This window comes from Arvicanthis niloticus, chromosome 26, assembly GCF_011762505.2.
Source record: "Arvicanthis niloticus isolate mArvNil1 chromosome 26, mArvNil1.pat.X, whole genome shotgun sequence".
Classification (NCBI taxonomy): Eukaryota; Metazoa; Chordata; class Mammalia; order Rodentia; family Muridae; genus Arvicanthis; species Arvicanthis niloticus.
Genome location: NC_133434.1, coordinates 11,321,736 through 11,341,702, shown reverse-complemented (window position 1 = coordinate 11,341,702; position 19,967 = coordinate 11,321,736). Strand labels below are relative to the sequence as shown.

Below are 19,967 nucleotides of genomic sequence, written 5' to 3'. Positions count from 1 at the left end.
AATAGGGTTTCTCTGAGTAGCCCTGCCTGTCCTATAACTTGTTCAGATCCTCCTGCCTCTGCCTCTCAAGTGCTGGGATTAATGGCATGCACCACCAGTGCCTGTGTGCTTTCTGCTTTTATGAGTGGACTTTTTGACCTGTTCACATAAACAGAATCACATAATACTTTTTTTTTGTGACTGACTTATATCAAGTAGCATAATGTCTTCAAGTTTGTCTTTGTTGTAGCATGTGCCAGAACTTTCTTCCCTTTTAAGACTGATTAATACTCTTCTCCCTCCTTCTCTCCTTCTCCCATGCATATATTAAGCAGAATATAATATGTACATATTTAGTAGTTTTAAATATGTAAGAAACATAAACCTCCCTCATGTATATACCTGCCTATGCACCACTGTGGTCTTTAGTCCTTTTGAGTATCTACTTACAGGTGCAGTTGCTAGATTTTCATACTCTTGAAGAAGATTCTTTCCACTCAGGTCACCAGGCTGGGTGGCACCAGGCTGGGTGGCAAGTGTGTTTGCTGCTGAGCTCTCAGTGGCCCTGGATTTTACATACTCTTCATGGAATGCTTTAACACTGTGACTTTATTTGGTATTTTAATGTTTGGGTGTTTCGCCTGTATCTTTACCCTGCACATGTGTGCAGTAACCGGAAGAGAGGGCATCAGAGCCCCTGGATGGTTGCAGACCACCTTGTGGGTGCTGGGACCTCAGTGCAGGTCCTCTCCAGAGCAGAAAGGGCTCATTAACTGCCGAGCCATCTCTCTAGCCCTTAGATTTTATTTTTTAATAAATGTATTTGACATTTTATTGTAAAAGATTCAACAGAATTTTGTGATATTATCAACAACATTTTTGAATAGTCAGAGACATCAAGTTACAAAATGAAAATGTCTATTGCTTCATCTAGTTTTTAAAATTCTAAAAAAATCTGAGGTTAAAGCAATTTAAAAGGAGAGACAGAGCAGGGATGTCTCGCTAGGACATTGGCAGAGCCTGGCCTAGCTCCTCATGTTTTAGTTCTAGCATCACACAACAGAACAAGAACCTAATGCAGTCTTATGTGCTTTCATTACTAGGTGTGAGTCTGTGTGAATGAATGAATGAATGAATGAATGAAGTCTTAAAAATATGACTCCTGTGAGCAAAGGTGCGGTGAGCAAAGATGGTTTATTAGTCTCAGGAAAATCTAGCCCCTCCAACACACACCCACACATACACTTTCCTGTTCTGAGAAATAGCCAGTGCTCTTCTGTACGTTGACTTTGAATATTTGAGAACCAATACTTGAAAATAACACACTTCAAAAACGATAATGAAATGGAACTCCGTGGAAGAAGTGAGCCATGCTTGTCTTTGTGTGAAACTCTCTCCTTTCTCTGCCTCCCAGTGCGGGATCATAGGCGTCAGCCTCCATTCCCAGCTCTGTGGTGGGGTTTCATTCTCTCCTTGTGTTTGAGCTCAGCTTGTCTCTGTCATTGCTAGGACACACAGTCGCTGGTCGGCAGTCCCCCCACCCGTGCTGCCCCTCACATCATCGGAGCCGAGGATGATGATTTTGGCAGTGAACACGAGCAGGTGAGGCCTTGCTGTCAGGAAACAAACCATAACGTTCTAAGATGTCTGACTCCATAAACACTCTTGGGAGGCTGAGATGAGACTTGTCAAGGACACAAAGCTGAGTCTTAGAAACCCAGCACCGTGGGCTGTAGAAACCGACACTGCAGACGGCAGATGTGGGCCGTAGAAACCGACACTGCAGACGGCAGATGTGGGCTCACTCTATGAGTACTTGAGAGTCTCGTTTTCTTGGGGTGGGGTGTTACTGAATAGGATACTTAAAAATAAAGTTTACAAATCCTAGTTAGTCACTGATGGAAGGGATGCCATCAGCCCGGTTTCTGTCTTCTTAACCTGTGGTCTTGCTAAATTCAGTGACTATTTATAGGAACTCTTTTCTTTTAGTATTAGAAAGATCTTTGAGGTATGGCCTTATGTAGCCCAGGCTGCCCTAAAACTCTCAATGTAGCCGAGGCTGACCTTGAACCTTCATGTTTTCTTCATCTCCTGAGTGCTGGGATTACTGTTGTGTACTACCATTCTCAGGTTCTAGTTTTTTGACAGAAGTGTTAGAGCAGGAGGATCATGAGTTTGAAGCTAACCTGCGCTGGCTACATTGCTTTAGTTTCAAGAACAAAAATAACAAAGAATACTTTTGTAATTTTTTAATAAAACAATCATATTGTTTCTTAGTGATGTGCTTTTTGTTTTCTTCTTTCTACTTTATGTATCTCTTATTTCTTGTTCTTGTGCTGACTAGGACTCCCAGGGTGAGGCTGGGTCAGTTTGTAGGAGCCCTTGCTTTATACAGCCCTCTTATTTTGTAAACATTGAGTTTTTCTTGCTTAAAGATGTGGCTGACAGCTGTTTTTGTAGATGCTCCTAATTAGGTTAAGAGTTATAAGCTAAAAAAATAGTCCTAGCTTGATGGGAGTTTTCACTCTCTCTTCTCTCTCTCATATCTCTCCCTCCCTCTCCCCCTCCCTCCCTCTCCCCCCTCCCTCCCTCCCTCTCCCCCTCCCTCCCTCTCCCCCCCTCCCTCCCTCCCTCCGTCTAAATCTTGACTGGATGTTGAATTTTGTTGAATGACCTAGGGTGATTGGTTTTTCTAATTTACTCTCTTGATACAGATTGTATTGATTAATATTAGAGTATTGAATTAGTCTTACATTACTGGGATGACCCCCCCCCCCAACCAGTCATGACAGGTCATCCCTTTAAATTTTATTTAGCATTTATTTAGTATATATGTGGATGTGCAAGTGTGTACTCACATGTGCACACACGACACAGTACACATGTGTAGGTCAGGGAAAACGTTTGGGGTATTTGATTCTTTCATTACACCTTGTTTTGAGGCAGAGCCTTGCTTCCTCTTTCCGCTGCTGTGCTGCTTGTGCAGTTTTGGTCAGTTCTCCACGTCCTGCCTCCCATCCAGCTGTAGGGTGCCGACGTCTTACAGATGAGCGCCACCACAGCTGGAGGTTTTAAATCATTCATTTACTTATTTTTATTTTATGTATACAAGTGTTTGGGCAGGATATGTGTTTATGTACTTTGTGTGTGCCTAGTGCTGCAGAGGCCAGAAGAGGGCTCTAGAACCCTTGGAACTGGCGTTAACAGAGGAAGCAAACCCAGGTCCTTTGCAAGAGCAATAAGTGCTCTTAACTGCTGGGTCATCTCTAGCCCTCATATCTGAATTTTTACAAAAAGAAAAGAAAAAAACATAAGGAAGTTATCATGTGTTTGGTAGCTTGGACTGCAAGACCAAAAACCCAAAACAAGACAGGGAACAGCAACAAACAAACAAACAAACAAACAAACAAAATTAGAAACACTCCGCCCCCCAGAGAGATAGACAGACAGAAACAGGAACGGGCCAGCAATGAAACGGACTCTTCAAAAGCACTCTCTAGTATCCTCGTCCTCCATCCACCAAGGCCACCTCCTCAAGTTCCCACCACTTCTCAAGTGAACCTTCAGTTGGGAGCTAAGCCCTTAGCCACCGGCCTGTGGGGGACCTTCCAGACGGGAGCCATTACAGAAGGTCAACGTGAAATTCTGATGGCGGTGTTCAGTTGACCTTACAAGTCCAGCTTTAATGCCGTCTTGAAGAGTTACTGATGTGTAATCATTTTTTCCTCTAGATCAATGGACAGTGCAGCTGTTTCCAGAGCATTGAGCTGCTGAAGTCTCGTCCTGCTCACCTGGCTGTTTTCTTACACCATGTAGTCTCACAGTTTGACCCTGCGACGCTGGTAATACATCTTACGGTTTACCTGATTGAGCATCCACACATTGATTCATATGCTGGAGAGCTTTTTATCTGAGAAATGGGTCGATGGGCTTATTTTCTAAACATAGGAGGATAGGCATTTCAAATGTGATTAACTAAATTATTACCTATTGTGTGTTTTCATTGTGTCTTTTCCATTTCTTTCCCCATGACAGCTCTGTTATCTCTATTCAGACCTGTATAAGCAGACGAACTCCAAGGAGACTCGGCGGGTCTTCCTGGAGTTTCATCAGTTCTTCTTGGACCGATCTGCAGTAAGTTGTCAATACTGGGGTCTTTCCTTCAGTGCATCCATTGCCTTATTGACCTTGATTTCCTGTGTCCCAACCATGCTGTTAGAGTGTATCATGCTTTTGGATGTACATATTATATCTCAGTTTCTGATTATACTTGGCTGGCTTAAAAATAATTTCTAAATTAATTTTGGGTATATGAATGCTTATAATACAGTTTAGGGACTATATATGTATATTTGCCAATTTATCTGTACACGATTAGATTGGGAAATGAAAAACATAATAGAGATTATATATATATTATGTATAATATATTAATATATATTATATTAACATATAATATATATATATTAATATATAATATATATTAATATATACATATAATCTCTATATATCATATATATATATATATATATGTATATATATATATATCTCCAAAGGATAATACATGGATAATTGAATTCTTTTAGACATTAGAACTATAAATTTAACCAAAAAGTGGTAGAAAAAGTTGCACACTGAAATCAGAAAATCGCAGCACTTTGTTTTACCAGTGGAAGCGCTAGGGAAATGGCTCAGTTGGTAGAGTGCTTACCACACAGGCATGAAGACCCAAGTTTGATCCCCAGGGTCCACATGAAAAGCTGGATCCTGGGAAGGCAGAGACAGGATGATCTTGGGGGTGGTTGCTGGCCAGGAAGTCTAACCAGTCATTGAGCTTGAGGTTTGGTGAGGGATCCCATCTCAAACAGTAAGGTGGGCATTGACGGAAGAAGATACTGCATTGTCTTTCAGCACGCACTCACGTGCTTTTGCATGTGCATGTGTGTGCACAGTATGTACACACACCACACAAACTTGTGTAAGTCTTATTTTTAAGCTGAATTTTATCATGAGCATTGCTAAGTAAGGGTAAATAATAGCCTATAACACTCCCTTGAGTGTCTTCTTGCGTGGCCCTTTTCCCTTCACCTTTTTTTGTTTGGTTTATCTTTTTAAAAAAATTGTTTCCTTAGTGTATGTGTGTGCATACACACATCTGCATGTATATGTGTAGGCCAGAGGCCAACATCAGGTGTCTTCTCTATTGTTTCCCACCATATATATATATATAATTATAGTTAGCTTTTTTATCAGTGTGGTTGCCTGTGCACTTGGGCTAAGATGTGAGTATGGAGGTTAGAGGGCAACCAGAGGAAGTCAGTTCTTCCACCGAGTGGGTCCTAGGGATTGAATTCAAGTTTTAGGCTTGATAACAAATACCTTAACTTGCTTAGCCATCTCCCTGGCCCTCCATGTTGTTATTTTGAAACTAGGTCTTTCACTGAATCTTAGCTCAGTGATTAACTTAGACGAGCTGACCAGCGTGCTTGCTGACCAGCGTGCTCTAGGAATCCTCCTGTGTCTGCCTCCTTGTTGCTCGCTTACAGCCCACTGTGCCCTGCTTTTATGTAGATGCTCAGGACCTCAGGTCTTCATGCTTATCTAGCGAGCACTCATCTGTAGAAATTTCTCCGGGTATCCCACCCTTCCCCCAGTCTTTATTCCTTATTTTTTACACAGGGTTTCACACCAGCCATGAACTTAGCGTGTCACTGAAAATGACCTTAAACTTACTGTCTTGCCTCTGTTTCCTAATTGCGGAGATGAAAGGCATGTGTGACCATAGCTGGTTTTATGAGGTGCTTTACAAGGTGCTGGGATGACACCCATGCTTCATAAGTGCTGGGCGGACACTGCCACGTTTCCAGCCCTTGTCTGTTCACACTTGTTCTCTTAGATGACTGCTTTAGACTCAGTCTCCATCTCTTCTCTCCAAGACCCCTCAACTGAAGACTTTGCTTTTCATTTTACTGATTTTTTATTTATGTGTATGTTTGTTGTGTGCGAGGGTGATGTACCATCTGTGTCAGTGATTGTGAATGACAGAAGACAGGGTCAGGCCCTAACTGAGCTCTGTAGGATCAAGCACATGCTCTTAACCACCGAGCCACCTCTCCAGCCCAGCTCTGACCCCGCTGTTTTCCTGGAAAGTGTGTAAAGTGTGGAGAAAGAAACTGACCAGATATATCCCAGACTTCCCTCATACTGTATACCGCCTGTTGGCTGCTCAGGATCTGTGTCAGCAGCAGGGTTGCAGAAGAATCCATGTTAATGTGTTGATTCTTCTTTCACATGACAAGCCAAAATTATTTCACTCATATCCATACGTAAATGAGTTAGTTTTTATTTGATTTCTTTGTGGTGCTGGAATCACATCCCTGTCTTGGCACACTAAGCAAGGTTCTCCTATTGAGCTGCACTGCTACCCCACGTGTGCTTTTTTGCACTTGTGCTAAAAAAATGTTTCTTTTATCTGTTTCTCACATTTTTCCTTTTTCCATTTCTTTGAAACAGAGTCTTTTAGCCCAGGCAGGCCTCAGGCTTAAGGTTCTCCCATTTCTGGTTCCCAAGTGTTGGGATTATAGACATGTATGAACATGTCTTGCCATTTCACTCTTCTTAGGGGCCAGAGACAGCTTGCTCAGCGGTAAAGTGCTTGTTGTGCAAGGATAAGTACTTGAATTAGATGTTTGCACCCACATAAGAAGCCAGGCGTGGCTGTACACACTTGTAATCCCAGCACTGAGAGCGAAAATAAGGAGACAAGGATCCCAGGGACTCTCCAGCCAGCCAAGCTAATAGAATCAGTGGATACCAGGTTCAATGAGAAACCCAATGTCAAAAGAATAAGGTAGAGAGTGCTCTATCACTAACATTGGCCTTCACAGGTGCACGCATATGCGGACAAGTGTATACACTTACAGATGTGTGCACACATCACATAACACACACCAAAAGAAGTTATGTAATGATCTCATAATATTTTAACACTGAATTCTTTTCCAATTTAGAACTTTAGATATTTATAAGAATTATTTAAATTTAGGAAGTATATGACTTTAATAGGTGTACAGTATAAAATTAGTATAAAAACCAAGATATTTCCTCTGAATACAAAATAATAAAGCTTTCTGTTAAGTTGTTGGGTAAAGAACATTATAGTCTGATAATGACCAAAGTCCATATGCTTATGGGGACAGATCCTATTATTTTAAAATAATCGCCTTAGTTCTACTGCAGGGACTATAGATGGTTACTAGAGATTTTAAGACTCAAAATTCAACATGACATCCAATACTTTTTCATTCAGAGTATACTGTTGAGATTTTTAAAAATTCACCTAAGAAAATTACTGAGAATCACATGGTCTTTAGGATAAGCATCTCAGATTCAGACATGAAAATCATGCTTACACGAGTCAGGTTTTCATAAGTAGTATGCGCATAGTTTAGGTTTACTGGTATTTCAAGTAATGCATAACTGATTATATTGACCAGAGTGTCTAGTAAGCCGATGTCAGATATTTATGTGCAGTGGTACTGGAGCATTTATTCTGTTGCCCAGTAAAATGGCTAGTTATTTCTTCATAGCAGAACTCTGGGAAAAGAGTTTATTTCCATGTCTAAGCAGTGGACCAGTCCAGGGCTGTGACACTTGGATGAGCAAGAACGGCTGGATTCTGAAACGCCTTTAGGATAAACTTACACACATTCCTCAGTCTATCCCAGAAGTCTCTGGTGCAGTTCTAACGTTTTTGCATTGTTTCAGCACTTGAAAGTTTCCGTTCCTGAGGAAATCTCCGTGGATCTGGGTAAGTTTGAAGCACCCACATCCCCGAAGATTAACGTCTCCATCAAAATGTGGCTCGCCTCAGTTCCTCTGCTTTATGTTAGTTTAGTCAGGCTACTTTAGTCATGTGAATCATAGCTGAAAGAGGGTCTAATACATTGAAAGGACAAGATCTGGATTCTGACAGGAAGTGCAGTAACTGCGCTAAGTAAGTGCTCTGGTGTAGTTAAGTTCAGTGTGTACTGTGCAGTGTCACTGTGCGTTGCCAGTGTCAGGTTGCACAGACCATATCTTTAGATCACTCCGTTCCTTTTCTTTATGCAGAAAAGAGAAGACCCGAGCTTATTCCTGAGGACCTGCATCGCCACTACATTCAAACAATGCAGGAGAGAGTCCATCCTGAGGTGCAGAGGCACTTGGAGGATTTTCGGTAAGTTTGGTGTTAAAGAAAACTTGGCATGCTCATTGTGAGTTATTTGTCTTATTTTTTTTTTAAATAGGAAAAAGCTACGTATGAAATATGAGTGTGTTCCTTCTAGAAATGTGTCAAAAGCATTGACCACCACGAGAGCCCAGACTTGCTGGGACAAAGTAGGAAACAGGACATCCTGCCTGTCCCTAGTCAGTTGTAGGTAGGGCTGTCTAGACATCTAAAAGGAGATAGTTTGCTCTCTGCTGAGGGTTTTTTTTCCCCTAACGCTTTTAGACAGAAACGCAGCATGGGACTGACCCTGGCCGAGAGTGAGCTGACGAAACTTGATGCAGAGAGAGACAAGGACCGGGGAACTCTGGAGAAGGAGCGAGCATGTGCGGAACAGATTGTTACCAAAATTGAAGAAGTGTTGTAAGTCAGAGTGCATGCAGAAATGCTGCTTTTGCTTGGAGTGCTTTTTAAGCAGATCTGGCAGAGCAGTCAGATTGTACATGGAGATTATTTGTCATGACACTTGGAAACAGAAGTTTTTCCTGTTAGTTTAAAGTTCTTGCCTTCTCTTTTCTGAGTGTTGGTTAATGAGTAACTCCAAAACTTGTAATCAATGATAGCGCTGGGTGAACACTTTCACCTGCGTGATTTACAGGCCTTGGGAAATACTTGCTGCTTAGAACACGGTCACTTAATGACACAGCTGTGAAATGGCGGGGACCCTTTGTGGAGTAGAGTTCTTTGAGTATTTTATTCTGGATGTAAGCAGGACCCAAAACATTTAGTTCTTCTCTGTTGTTTCAGGTGTCTGAGCTTAAATAGCAAATCTCTGATTAAATGTGTATGTTTCTTTGATCTTTTTTGATGGTACCTTGGATTGAACCCAGGGCATTGTACCGTGTGACTTGTAGACAGATCATTTCCAAATGTACCACTGACTTATAGATAGACCATCTCCAATTGTATGTATTTCATCTTAAGATATTTTTATTTTTAGGATGACTGCTCAGGCTGTAGAAGAAGAAAGGAGGTAATACAATGTTCCCTACCTCAGCTAGAGCTGTATTTTCTATCTGCTCTAAACTGACAGCTTCTTTTAACTTCATATATAGACTGTAGGCTCCCTCTGGTGGCCTGTTTTTTATTTGACTCGTAACTCTAGTGTCATGTGGATAGAATTGGTTTGTGTACAGTGTTTTAGTTTCTGCCTTGATTAATTCCCATTACTGGGCCTCTAGAAATCATTTGATCTCTTTATTCTGACCTTCCTTCCCACAGCCGATCTTTTACTTTATTTAATCCTTTCTCCCCCAGTTCCACAATGCAGTATGTAATTCTCATGTATATGAAGCATTTGGGAGTCAAAGTGAAAGAACCTCGGAACCTGGAGCACAAGCGGGGTCGGATTGGCTTCCTTCCGAAGATCAAGGTGCGACTGGGGTGATGATAGAGGGACTGCCTTGCTGTTTCTACACATTTGCGGACAGGGTTTCCTTCCCAGCATTTACTAAGCTAGCACTGAGGATCACGATAGGTCTAACTTGGTTTCTCTTACCAAGAAACTAATGTCTATTGAGAAATCCACACATAGAGGGGCTTATTATTAGGTAATGTGAAGTGTACGTGCCTGCCGTCTACTAGTCAGTGCCTTAGACCTCGGCCTCAGGGTGCCCATCTCAGTAATTACCAAGTTTTATTTAATGTTTGTTAGAGTGTCAAGATGTGTGAAGACCTGCATGTCCCTCATGCAGTCCCTGGCTTTCAGCATGGTGCCTTCACATACTGTGAAAGTGCTGAATGGATGAGTGGTGCTGTAAAGCAGTCTCTTGTCAAATATGTAAATAAATATGTAAATGTTTGTCAGCCAGTATCTGGTAAAATTGGCTTCTTATTTTCTAAGAATATTGTTTCTGTTAAAAGCTGAGCGTGGTAGTGCAGGCCTGTACTAACAGCACTTGTGAGTTACAAGCAGGAAGATCCAGAACTCACAGTCACCCTTGTCTATATAACGGGCCAGCCAGGACTGCATCAGATTCTGTCTCACACCAAAAAATGCAAAAATAAGAAATAAGGCATGAGAGGCTCACACACAGCTTGGCTCCATTGGTGCTGTGGTTCTCTTATGAATATTTCACCATTTCCTTTGAACTGGCCATTAGAATCACACTGCTGTATTTGAAAGCAACAACAAGACCTACTGTTCACTGTCTTACTGTGATTGTGCCTTGAATTTAGCAAAGCATGAAGAAAGATAGAGAGGGTGAAGAAAAAGGGAAGCGAAGAGGGTTCCCCAGCATTCTGGGACCCCCGAGAAGACCAAGCCGCCATGACAACAGTGCAAGTAAGTCAAGGCTTGGGTGCTGTTCCTTGCTGCCTTTCCTCAGAAATTTGTTTGGTCAGGCATGCGTCACTGGAGGCAGCTGCTCTGCCGCTGATGTAGCTGAAGCTGCACTGTGCCTTGTTTCTCCCAGTGCTTTTCCTGAACAAAGCTCACCCACGGTGCTGGATTAACTGTTGTGGCCATCTCCGTCAATGACGTGTACTGCCACTTGCCTGCCATAGCTTCTGATCTCTGGCTTTACGCATGCATATTCAACTGATGTTTGCTCAATTAAAAAAACAGCATTGGGCCAGGGAGCTAGCTCAGTCGGTAAAACTCCTAGAAGAGACATTCAATCCAATCCGCAGAACCCATGTTGAGGGAAATGCCTAATGTGGTAGTTGGAATCTGAGAACCCAGAGGCAGGGGGACCCCTGGCCTGCTAGCCTGACCTACTTACTGGGTTCAAGGTGAGCAGGGGGCTGTGTCTTAAAACAGAATGTGGACTTTGACTGAGAAATGGAAATGATACTCAAAAGTTGTTTCATTCAGACCTACACGCGCACACGTGTGCACATGCACACGCACGCGCGCACACACACACACACACACACCCTGGTCATGGACCACTCCACCATGACTTGTTTAATCTCTTTGGACTTACTGTTTTCACTCTTTCCGTACTTCTGTGGTTTCCATGTGTCCACTGTGCTTTTTCTGATAGCCTGCCACATCCATCTGCAGAGAGATCAGACCACCAGACAGGGTGGCAGCAGAGATGGATGTCGTTCTGTGAAGGTAGCAGCCTGTTCTGTGCTTATCATCTGAGATTCTGACGAGCTGGGTTGACAGTTCAGCTGGAGAGCTGTCTCCAGGACATGGGGAGTCCTCCTGCGAGTGCCAGTTAGCCCGGGTCAGAAGTTGTGACAGGCAGAGGGAATCTCCAGAGAAGGAGAAGATGGACTTAGATTCGGGCTGTACAGAGCCTTGTGAGGATGTGTAAGGTGGCAGAGGGCTTGGCCTGAGAGAACCTGATGTGAGCAAGAGGAAGGAGCAGGACAGTCTTTGATCCAGCGGCAACATTGTGACTATGCAGGAAAAGTGCAGGGGTAACACTCACAGATAAAGGCTGCATCTTTGTTTTTACAGGAGATAAAACTGTCTCCCAGCATTCCCTCTGCCTTCACTGCAGATGCTCTCGCCAGCTTCTCTTTCTGCGTTCTTTCTTCTCCTGCTCCATCTCTCTTAACTTTCCTTCTCTGCTCTCTCCTCCCCTCCCCTCCCTGTTTCTTGCCGTGTGTAGTGACTGTGGAGGCTCTCAGATCTTTCCTTCCACCCTTTCCCTCCTCTCAGCCACTTGGCAGCACGTGCTCCTGACCATTGCTTTCTGTCCAGTTGGCAGGGCCATGGAGATACAGAAGCTACGCCACCCAAAGCACTTATCTGCACCGTCGTCTGTGAGTCCTGAGCCTCAGGACCCTGCTAAGTTGCGCCAGAGTGGAGTAGCCAATGAAGGAATAGACACTGGGTACCTGTCTGCCAGTTCCACGTCCTCTGCTGCCTCAGCAGCTGCTCTTTCCCAAGAGGCAGGGAGAGAGAGTGATACAGGTGAGTCATGCATTAGAGTAAACAATGGAAGAAATGTATTTCAACTGAAAATGAATCCCAGTTTAGGTTTGATTTAAATATTTTAATATTCTGCAGTTCATAATGGACATATGCTGAATGATAGTTTTTTATTTTCCTAAAAAACAAAACTCCAAACCACTGCCTGAATTCTAGAGGAGTTAACTATGCACAGATGCCTACCATTCGAAGCTTATAAGATACATGAGGAAAGTCACAAAATTAAAAATTCACATTGGAGCCCCTGGGGGAGGTGATACAGCCAGAGTCATCTTCAAGAGCCAGAAGCATAGGGATCAAAGGTTCAAGGTCATCCAGGCACACACATGGAGGCTGTCCCTAGATAAGAAGAGAAGACACAATACCAGTAAAAGTTGGAAAAGTCCTTCATTCCAGGAAATAAAGATAAGGGGGATTGAGGAAACTGGTTAGTTGTTATTGGCAAATAAATGTTCTGTTTTCTAAAGGAAGCAGAGTTGGGGTTTAATGGAAACACTTGATACAGACTTAAGGGAGGGATAGAGAAGAGGATGCTCAGAAAGGAAGGCACACTGAGCGTGCGCAGGCACCTTGAGTTGTGTCGCCTAGCTGATCAGATGTGTCCTCCGCCACGAGAGTTCCAGGATCAAACTCAGCTTGACCGGGTGGTAGCAAACACTTTTCTTTCATCACGATAGGCCCCAGATAAATTTTAAAGAAAACCTATAAACCTGAGACTCTGGAGACTTTTTTTTTTATATTAATGATAATTTGAGAGCAAGAAGAGGTCAAATATTTGGACCAGAGCTATTTCCACATTAGGAAAGAAAAAGAGAAAGCTAAGTCAGCTATACAGTTTTTCATTCTTAATCATGAGCGTCATTCCTCACTCCTAGAAACACTTGCTTCTTGGAATTAAGGCTTAAGGCAACAGGCACCTCCAAACATTTAGACAATGACATAAAAAATCCCTAGAGGAATAGCTTAATTTTGATAATGCATAAGAACTTTAAAAATGCCTGTAAAGCAGTACACTTGGGAACATTAAAGAAATGATAAAAAATAGGATTCCATAAAAGTATTTCTGAGGTAAATTTTAATTAAAATTTAAAATATAGTAGAGTATTGTTATTAATTGCTGTGTGATAATCACCAGTTTAGTGGCATAATGCAGAAAGTATTCCATCTGTTTGTGAGTGAAGAACTTGTAGCTGCCTGGCTAAGGGGCTCTGACTTGAGGTCTCTCAGGAGAGTAGGGAGCATCCTCCCCAGTACCACTCAGATGGAGCCTCAACCTAGAGCCACGTGGACTCTCTCAAGAGCTGCTCCAGTGTTCCAGAATGCCATAGCTGACTCCTTAGAATGATGTAAAGCAGGGGACAAGGACAGAGTTCTGCTGTCACCTGAGCCAGTTAGAGGCAAGTCACCAAGTTATTTATTCTTCAGGGGAGACAGATCAGAGTCCATTCCTGAAGGAGAATTAAGTTTATGAACATGTTTTTAAATCACTACAGTTTCTAGTATTTAAAGGGCTATTTGTGTGGAGAATCCCTGAAAGTACTGTTTTCCAGTACGTGTAAGAATTAAAACCAACAACAGAACTACAACAGAACCCCAGAAATCATGGGGACTCGAGAGAGATCCTATCCTCTCCTCAGAGTCAGCAGAGACAGTGGGGGAGGGGCAGAGAAAGTAGGGAAGGGTTCCTAGAGTTGGGAAAAGGGTGAGGAGAACCAACCACTATTAATAACGTGTTACTTAATGATGAGGACTCCTGGAAACTTGAGAGCAAGAAAATGAGAATTGTGTTTATCTCTTGCTCCTTGGAATACTGAATGGTGGAATAGAAAAGAACACAGCTTTTGGCTTTCTGCAAGAAAATGGTTTTTACTTTTAACTGTGTATGTTAAATTGTCTACCAAAAAGGAAGAATGAACAAAGACATTTTCAGATATGTAATAGTGTAAAGTTTAATTGAAACTCCTCACTCCTCCAACAGTGTTTGAGGCTATACTTCTGCACGCTGAGAAAAGAGTTAAAGTAAGTCATGGGATGCAGGAGACAGCACAGAAGAGTAGCAAAGGCAGTGGTGGTGCCACAGCCACGGAACCAGTAACATAGAAACACCCACTCACACCTACACGACACACACAGATGCGAAGGAGGAGTTTCAAGCAGGTGTTGGTAGGAGGTAGCAGAAAAAAATCGAGTCATGATAAAATATTACTTTGCCAATAAAGGAAAAGATTTAGGGTACAAAGAAAAACAATTGTTTAAGAAAGCCAGTCATTTTTGAAACATGAAGCAATCTGAACGCCGTGGCACAGGTGTCTAATCCCAGAAATTGGGACATGGGTCTCAAGTTGCAGGCCACTTTGGGCTACATATCAAGACCCTATGTCGATAATAAAATGAGAGCTGGTAAGCTGGCTCAGCAGGTGAGCTGCTTGCCGTCAAGCCTGACCACCTGAGCTGGATCCCTGGACCCCCACATGGCTGACTGAGAAGCAGCTTCTGCAAGTTGTTCTCTGACTTGTACATGCATATCTTGTGAGCACGGACATGTGCGTACACACAGACACACAGACACACACACACACACACAGCTGATGGAGTCCGACTCTAGTGTAATAAGTACCCTATTTTAAGTAGCTGAGGAGTTACATAATTGTGGGCAGTAAGAAAGAAAGTATTCAAACCAGCATACTTCTTAACCCGATAGGAACAGCATGAGTATATGTGCAGGTTGTATTTGACAGTATGTATATGGCCGTATAATGAAAATATAGTCGATTGGGTTTCAAGCATTTAGAATCATCCTGCTAGGTAAAGTATAATATAGATATTTCATTGAGACCACAGATAAGAAATTTGAGGAGAATAGGAAAAGGAAATATATGGATATTAAATCTCTAGCCTGACATACAAGAGAGCTAATGTTCTCCTTGATGGAGTAAAATGGATCCATATTTGGAGTTCTGTAATGCCTCATAACAAAACCAGTACTGACACAACCATCAAGCACTGGAAGGGGCAGAGCGTGAGCAGAATCCCCAGAGAAAGAGATACAGATGATCAACAAGAGTGGTACTTGGAATCGGTTCACTCTAACAGCTGGCATCAGGAATGAGGAGGAGGAGGCAGGAGAGGAGGCTGCTCCTGTCACAAGACATGGCTTGTCTTGCCTTTTTAAGAAATTAATTTTCATAATTTCATTTATGTGCGCCTTGCGTATTGACCGTCTCACTTCCTGCCTCTTTCCCTCCTGTCTCCACTCACCACATCTCTCTTCATGTTTAGTCATTTGTTCTGTGACTCACTGAGTTTAACCAGGGCCATCTGTGTGACCTTGGGTTTAGAGCTATCTTTGGAGCCTAGGGGCCTCAGCGGAGAGTATGTAACTAAAGACAAAGATTCTGCCTCTCCCCAAATTGAGGGCATGTGCGGAATTCAGGGACCTTGTAGAAGTTGGGATTCTGCTTCATTTGAGAGTCAGACTCGGTCATCAGGCTAGCGTGCAAGCACCAACCCTACAGCACCATCTCATCATTTCAGCAGCTCTGCCCTGAGTTTTAAAGAGAATACTTTAAAAATTATTTTCTTGTCAGGCATGGTGTTGCATGCTGTTAATCCTATCTCTCAGGACACAGAAGCTGGCAGATCTTTGGGAATTTAAGGCCAGCTAGGGATTACATAGTATCTCAAGAAAAAAGAAAAAGAAAAAAAAAAAAGAAAAGGAAAAAAAGTAAAAAGAAAAGAAAAGTTTTCCTCACTTGTGTGTTAGTGCATCGCAGAGTTTTAATGCTTTTTTTTTTTTTTTTTTTTTTTAATTCTCTCTAGCCTATTTAAATAGAAGGTGGCTATGATTTAGGCTAAAGTTCTTCTGGGAATTGATTAGGTGTTTTGGTTATTGCTATGGCTGTTTTATGTTAAACAGTTAGTGACTCTGACTTTTGTCATCTTAGGAACAAAACAAGTTGGAGAAGCATTGGCACCTGGAGACTGCTTGGACAGCACACCCCGCGTCCCTAATGCTGTTTTTGACTTCCCCCCTCCTTTGTTAGATCAAGTGCAGGAGGAGGAATGTGAAGTGGAGAGGTAATTCATAGAGCTTGGTGTGGTGCTTAAGTTGTTGACCTACCCCTTTTACTATATGGCAGCACTTGCTTTTAAGTTGTTTTGATGGAAGTCTGGTTGGTAGTAAATATTAAATCCTACTAATTTTTTTTTTTTTTTTTTGTTATGTTAACTTCTGTGTCTCGGGTATATCTTTCTTTTTGGTTTTTTATTTGTTGTTGCTTTTGTTTGTTTTGAGACTGGGTTTCTCTGTGTAGCCCCGGCTATCCTGGACCTTGCTCTGTAGACCAGGCTGGCCTCAAACTGCCAAACTCAAAATCCACCTGCCTCTGCCTCCTGAGTGCTGGGATTAAAGGCGTGCACTGCCACTGTCCAGCTGAGTGTGTCTTTCTTGGTCTCTGTGTTGCTCTCCTGTGATCTCTTATTCTCTGTTGTTTTAGGATGCCAGAACATGGAACCCCAAAACCCTTTCGAAAGTAAGTAAATGTTAAGTAGCTTTCATTAAATAGAGCCTCTCCCCTATAAAGTCCTAATGTAAAGGAAAGAATCCCTATCCATAGTCTGTGAGTATACAGGAAAGCTCTCAGCAAACCCAGACCGTCCGAGGGCCACAAACAAGTGGACATACAGGAAGAAGCTGTTTCCTAGGAGAGGGGAGGGTCTTGGGCTCAGTGTGGAATCAGATGCAGACGTCTTCCTGCTCAGCTGTTAAAGTGTGAGGGCCTCAGGTCAGATGGGAATACCCATGTAAGAAGCCAGACAGACAAGACCATCAAAAGCAATTACGTGAAGGACAGTCCAGGAAGACATCTGAAGCCAACCTCTGGCCTCCACATGCATGTGCATACTCATATACGACCATCTGTACACACATGAACATACACAGAAGATTTGTGATCCGTTGTCCACCTGAAGCCCCCAACAGGGTTTCCCATTTGTGTGTTTATTTATTAGGTTTGACAGCATTGCCTTTGGAGAGAGTCAGAGTGAGGATGAGCAGTTTGAGAATGACCTGGAAACAGATCCACCCAACTGGCAGCAGCTTGTTAGCAGAGAAGTGCTACTGGGCCTGAAACCTTCTGACATCAAAAGGCAGGAAGTGATTAATGGTAAGTTTAATCAGCCTGTTGTTGGCCATGTAGATTGAGATTTACCAGAATGAAGCAAATCTCTCAGCCTTGGAATTTGGTTTATTTTCTATTGGTCTTTTGTTTTAAACAAAGACACAAAATTAAACCAGATTGGTTACTTTTGAGCCTTTAAGTAGAGCCAGTACAAGTGATGGTCCAATTTGCATTTGGCTTTCAGGATACTGAAGATCTGTAACATTATAGGTATGGAATTTGAAACCAGTCAGTGGGACACTTGAAGGTTATGTTGTACACATAGACTATCAGGAGTGAGCTAGACTTAAGGAGACTAGCTGAGCAACAGGCGAGGCATAATGAGAGCACAGGTAGGATTCCGGTCACCCGCGTGCAAGTCACAGGCCATTATTGAGGGGGCTCAAAGCAGGAGCGCAGTCAGTCCCACCTCCTCCACTCACACCTGCAGTGGAGCGGAGGGAGTGAGGCTCCTGCGCCCTTCCTCTTGTGCTCATCTAGCCTTCTCCTGCCCCGTACAGTTCCAGACCCTGCCTAGGGAATAGTGCCGCCCATGGTGTGCTGGGTCCTACAGTAGGTCTGTTACCAGGACAGCCCCGCCCCAGATACGCCCACAGACCAACCTGTTCAGGCATTTACTCAATTGAGACTCTTTCCCCAGGTGATTCTAAATTGTGGCAAGTTGACATCACAGTTACCCTAACATGTACGTAACAAGTATGTGACATGTAAGCTGTACCCTCTGCTATCACTATGACTTGATTTCAATAAATATCTTATTTTTGATGACAATGAGATTTAGTAAAGTTACACAATGACTCCAGAAATGAGGTTTTATGGGCAAATAGAGAAAATTAAATGTACTGTTACTTCGGAAGAGTGCTTAAGGCTATCCGTTATTAGATTTTACTGTATTCTGCTGTTATAAGTTCATATGTAAATGAGTTTGGGAGTATCTGTTAATTAACTTTCTAATATAAAATACCTTTGAATGATACTTTTCATTACTCTGCTGTGTAGGAAAATTTCATGGATCAATTTGATTCTTAGAAACATACCGTTCTTTCTTAACATTGAATTTATTACATAATGCATTTGCTACCTAATAACAATGGAAGACTATATGTGGTCCCATGGAATGAGTCTAAATAAAGCAACATTCTGTATCGCCTTCTCCCCTCCTCTGCCTAGAATTATTCTACACTGAGAGAGCTCACGTCCGAACACTGAAGGTTCTGGACCAAGTATTCTATCAGCGATTGTCCAGAGAAGGGATTCTGTCACCCTCAGAACTACGCAAGATATTTTCAAACTTGGAAGATATCCTTCAACTTCATGGTAAGAGAAATTGGCTTGTGATCGTTATGTCTGCATTTCTAGTAGACAAAAGCCTGACTGTGTAAAAGCACCTCTACAACACATTACAAATGACCTAACACAGTTTATTGAGGACCTAGCAAAGAAAGATGATTGGATCTTTTGATTATAATTTTTATAATCTTTTTATAATTTTATAATTTTTATAATTTTATAATTTTTATAATCTTTTCCCTATAATTTTATGCAAGTCTTAACTTTGTATACAAGTGGCCTTTTGTATGCGTATGGGCTTTTCTAATCTAAAGTTACTGCTTAAGATGAAAAACATGAAAAGGAAAATTACCCTTGATAATATCCTATCAGTTACTATATGTAGTTTTAAAATATATATCACATGTAATGATATGCATGTAAATATATTTTATAAATAGTAAAATTAAATGAGTGGGTAGATGATTTTTCAGCAATGTGCTAGTTCCTAACAACAGAGCTTAAAGTGTTAGGACCCGTGTCCAGGAGGAGCTTTTGGGATCCAGCTGTGTATGTGCTGTGTGCAGATTAAGGGAGCTTGGAGCAGCTATGCTCCTCGGGAAACATCAACACTAAAGGCGACTGCTCGTACTACCAGTAGTTCCAATTAAACGAAGTCTGGACTTAACCTTTCTTTTCCTCCCTTAGTTGGGTTGAATGAGCAAATGAAAGCTGTCCGAAAAAGGAATGAGACCTCTGTTATTGATCATATTGGGGAAGATGTGCTCATCTGGGTAAGGAGATTGAGAATGTCTTTTAAACATTTTTATAGACATTTGATCAGATTAGGGGGTAAGTAATAAATGTGTCCAGACTAAACACATCCATTTTGTAGAGTTAATATGCAAGGTTGAAAAGAGTTGTGAGTATTATTTTATTGGTTAGTTTGTTCTAATCAGTATGCAGTCAGACTCAGTGCTCGATCTCATTGAGATGCAGATACACTGGTCCTTATGTCTTAAAGGAGAAAGAGTAATGCATCCTGTCAGTTTAAGTGACACAGAATGTTTACTGTCATCTGCCGTTCAGATCTTAAACAGGTACTGTATGATATTAGGCAGTTATACTTTATGTCAGCAGTGAAAATGGCTTAAACTTATTTCCAGTATAAGGAAAAAATTCAGAGGCTGTCATAACTGTCAACTTCTGCCTGTCTTTCTGTCTGTCTGTACAGATTTATTTTATTGTATGTATATGATTGTTTTGCCTGTCTGTATGTGTCTGCACCACATGTATGGCTCATGCCCACAGAGTTGAGAAGAAGGCATTAGATCAGTTTGGATTCCCTGGAACTGTAGCTACAGATTGTTGGGAACTGAAC

At 42.1% G+C, this 19,967-nt stretch overlaps 1 protein-coding gene across 2 annotated transcripts in view; it reads left to right on the top strand.

Annotated features, from left to right (window-relative positions):
* The window catches only part of Arhgef12 (Rho guanine nucleotide exchange factor 12), a 128,824-nt gene that overhangs the window by 86,050 nt on the left and 22,807 nt on the right, over positions 1-19,967 (top strand). For both annotated transcript variants that reach the window (XM_076924805.1, XM_076924804.1), the window contains 15 exons: positions 1,489-1,581; positions 3,711-3,821; positions 4,015-4,113; positions 7,747-7,789; positions 8,092-8,197; positions 8,474-8,611; positions 9,189-9,221; positions 9,506-9,620; positions 10,427-10,532; positions 11,907-12,119; positions 16,082-16,214; positions 16,634-16,669; positions 17,148-17,302; positions 18,488-18,634; positions 19,295-19,380. In XM_076924805.1, the coding sequence (XP_076780920.1) occupies positions 1,489-1,581; positions 3,711-3,821; positions 4,015-4,113; positions 7,747-7,789; positions 8,092-8,197; positions 8,474-8,611; positions 9,189-9,221; positions 9,506-9,620; positions 10,427-10,532; positions 11,907-12,119; positions 16,082-16,214; positions 16,634-16,669; positions 17,148-17,302; positions 18,488-18,634; positions 19,295-19,380 (1,614 nt within the window). The remainder of the gene's footprint in view (positions 1-1,488; positions 1,582-3,710; positions 3,822-4,014; positions 4,114-7,746; positions 7,790-8,091; positions 8,198-8,473; positions 8,612-9,188; positions 9,222-9,505; positions 9,621-10,426; positions 10,533-11,906; positions 12,120-16,081; positions 16,215-16,633; positions 16,670-17,147; positions 17,303-18,487; positions 18,635-19,294; positions 19,381-19,967) is intronic.